Source organism: Phaseolus vulgaris, chromosome 9 (genome assembly GCF_000499845.2).
Source record: "Phaseolus vulgaris cultivar G19833 chromosome 9, P. vulgaris v2.0, whole genome shotgun sequence".
Taxonomy (NCBI): Eukaryota; Viridiplantae; Streptophyta; class Magnoliopsida; order Fabales; family Fabaceae; genus Phaseolus; species Phaseolus vulgaris.
Genome location: NC_023751.2, coordinates 4379379 through 4382437, shown reverse-complemented (window position 1 = coordinate 4382437; position 3059 = coordinate 4379379). Strand labels below are relative to the sequence as shown.

The window sequence follows — 3059 nt, the reverse complement described above, 5'->3', positions numbered from 1 at the left end:
CTTACCCTTCTGAGCCTCCAACAGCTTCAACTGAGTTTATTGGGAGATCCGACGATGTGCTCCTCGCGGCGACGTCAGACCACCTGATCTCCCATTATCTAACACGTCGATGACACACAAACCCGGCGACAACCGGCTACGTTCATTATAGAACGCCAGTTCCATGATTCGGTGACTATGCTCACTCCTGAACCATTCGTTTATCACTTGTCCACATGTTCTGCTGAGCACGCCCCACATGGTCACGTGCCAGGCACGTCATCACAACCGATGACCTGGTCGGTACACATACCGTGAAAAATCTTTACTTTAGCAAATTGCAAATTGATGACCATATTTTGTAGCTCTCCAGATGACAGAAATGCATTCAGCTCATCAACATAATTCCCAAATAAGGTACACTCCATGCGGAAGCTGTTGTAAATTAAAATTAAAATTTTAAGAACACACATTTCGGATTGGTTGTACTAGGAAATATTAGCTTACCCGTCAGCTTTAGTTGATGAGCCTGTTCTATTAAGCTCTCTTTCAGTGCCTACACCGGTCAGTATTTCAATAACATCTAGAAGAACAAAATTATGTAAGCACATATGGAAACAAATATGTTGAACTCAAACCACAATAAGTAAACTTACCAACTAAATAGTCAGTATCAAAACCAGGGGCTCTTAACACAGACATTGGGGTGTACTGAGGTATTGCACATGACACCAAATCTTTACCTGCACAGATTACCATAGTTCCAAATTGGAAATTAATTTTGTATTGGTGACGGGTTGTTCTATATGATCCTGAATTAGTAGCAACACTAAAGAAATTGAAGGAATAAACTTTATCCTCAAAAATATCATTTTAAAATTTATAAATTAGTGTTCTTCTAACAAAAACATGAAAGAGAACAACCAAGATTAACCATGATTAGAAAAATTGATATTAAAATTTGGTAGAAAACATTAAAAAAGGAAATGATAAAATATTTTACCTCCTTATCTTGTATGACCATTTGCATTGAGAATGAAAACTTGGTTTTCTTGAAGTCCGACACAAACCACAAATGAATGACCCTTGCTATCAGGATCTAATTTTCATTTTCTAGATTGACATCTTTGATGGAATTTGTATTTTGTCTTAACAAAGACATTGTAAGGGTGACTTTTTAAGTAAAAGGAAAATGCATAATGCAAATGCTGATGTTGATGCTGAATGTGATTCTAAAGAACATACCAACATCTATATATACAAAAGATGTGCTACTTAATTATTTAAAAAAAAACAATTTTACAATTTAAAATTCAAAATGCCTACGAATAGTAAGAAAACATAATGAGAGTATTGCCACACAAGAAACCATTTCAATTTTGCAATTGGAAATAGTTTTACCTAATCATAAACATGACTTTAGTTCAAAAATGTCCATCACAAAAAAAATACATAAATTAAAGATCATGAAAAATAATTGATGATTTATTTATACAAAATATACATAAAAACAAAAAATACATACTTAAGGTTCATGAAAAAGAAAATATTTTTGAAAGAATCAAAACTTAAAAAGGTCTAATATAGTTTTGGGAAAATACATACGGTAAGCGTAACAGTGTCAGAAAAAAAAAAAGATAAAACATAACCAAGATTGAGTTTTGCAATTTTGAATGAATGAGAAACCATATTGAGTTAAAAAATGTATATAGTTATCAGGTTGTATACAAAAAAGACTTACAGACATATATCTATAAACAATCACGTTAAGCAATTGAGTGTCCAAGCAATATGTAAAAAAGATGAAACATAAAGTAGACGATTTTTAAAATTTATAGAATGATATTAGAACCCTAGTATGCAAAAAAAAAATGGAAACTTTACGTAGGTTTGTTTTGCATAATTGCAAAAAAGTCTTTCTGTTTAACAGAAAAAAGGAACCCTTGCCTTGGGAATCTATTTATAATACACAGATTGCAAGAATACAAACTTTACCTAATAAGATTGGGTTTTCAAATTTAGAATCAAGGTCAAACCCTGATGACTACAAAAAGTGCAAATTCTAAGGATCATGGAAAAGGAAAAATTTGATAAATCTACATAAATAAGGTTGAACACAGTTTAGGAAAAATGAATATGCTAAGCACAACATTGTGAGGAAAACAACATACAACAGAAGGTAATGTGGTGTTTCAAAATGTTAAAATAATAACAATCCATAATGACTCTGAAAACGTATAAAACAACAGAATCGGAAATCGCAAAGTTCTTACCACTTTCATTGAACAATGTAGTGTTGCTTTCCCAAGTGTACAAAAGAAGGAAAAAAATCTTACCTTGTTGGTTGATATACGGTGGATTCAATTTGTCAAACATGGAAATGAAGGAAAACCTGTGAAAGTAGTAGTGACTGAGACAGAGCAAATGTGAGAAACAAATAATAGAGAGCGACATTCATCAAGTAAGGTAATCAGGTGATAGAACAAAAAAAGCAAATGCAAGATAGACGGTGAAGGAAGAAAATTAGGTGTAAGTTTAGAGAGAGTAGAAAATGGCATGTGTCAGATGCACAATGAATTTGAGAATGAATCATGTGGTCAAAGATGCAGACTTTATTAACCCTTTGTGCATTATGACCAAAGATGAAACTCTTACTTACCTTTCCGCTTCATGCTTAGCCATGTAGTCACTTTGGTTCCTAGTTCATTATTGGAAAGACAAACGAAAAGAAAAATAAAGGTCTTACGGTGTCGACCATAACCATCGACAAAAAACCATAAAAGTAGAAATATAAATAACAAAATCTGCTTGTGGTGATAAAGCACTGTATAAAAAAAATCCCTAACAGAGTAAGGACTCTGCAACAATGGAGACAACACAATAAAGAAATCTGTAAGAAGGCATGAAAGTAAAGGCATTTTTGAACCAAGGTTTTTTATCCGCTAGAAAAGTATGAGTTGACTTTAATGGACTGTTGAAGGACCTGAAAAAATGACAATGAATTGACACTATGTGTACAGACCTAATGGTCCATTTGCTTTTTCGAGAAAGTTCCTTACTCAAACCGAAATTAATCTCAT

The 3059-nt window shown here is 33.0% G+C and overlaps 1 protein-coding gene across 1 annotated transcript; it reads right to left on the bottom strand.

Annotated features, from left to right (window-relative positions):
* Positions 1 to 242: 242 nt before the first annotated feature.
* On the bottom strand, positions 243 to 2661 carry LOC137822120 (uncharacterized). The gene is made up of 5 exons (XM_068627022.1): positions 2639 to 2661; positions 2316 to 2371; positions 636 to 722; positions 487 to 562; positions 243 to 414 (listed from the first exon to the last, which is right to left on the bottom strand). Exons 1-5 carry the CDS (start codon positions 2659 to 2661, stop codon positions 243 to 245), a joined length of 414 nt encoding a protein of 137 aa, XP_068483123.1.
* Positions 2662 to 3059: the final 398 nt, after the last annotated feature.

Coding starts and splice junctions, on each gene's coding strand:
- LOC137822120 (XM_068627022.1), bottom strand. CDS start 2,661: ATGGCTAAGCATGAAGCGGAAAG. Junction 723..2,315: donor ACCGTATATCAACCAACAAG/GTAAGATTTTTT, acceptor TAATCTGTGCAG/GTAAAGATTTGGTGTCATGT. Junction 415..486: donor TCATCAACTAAAGCTGACGG/GTAAGCTAATAT, acceptor AATTTACAACAG/CTTCCGCATGGAGTGTACCT.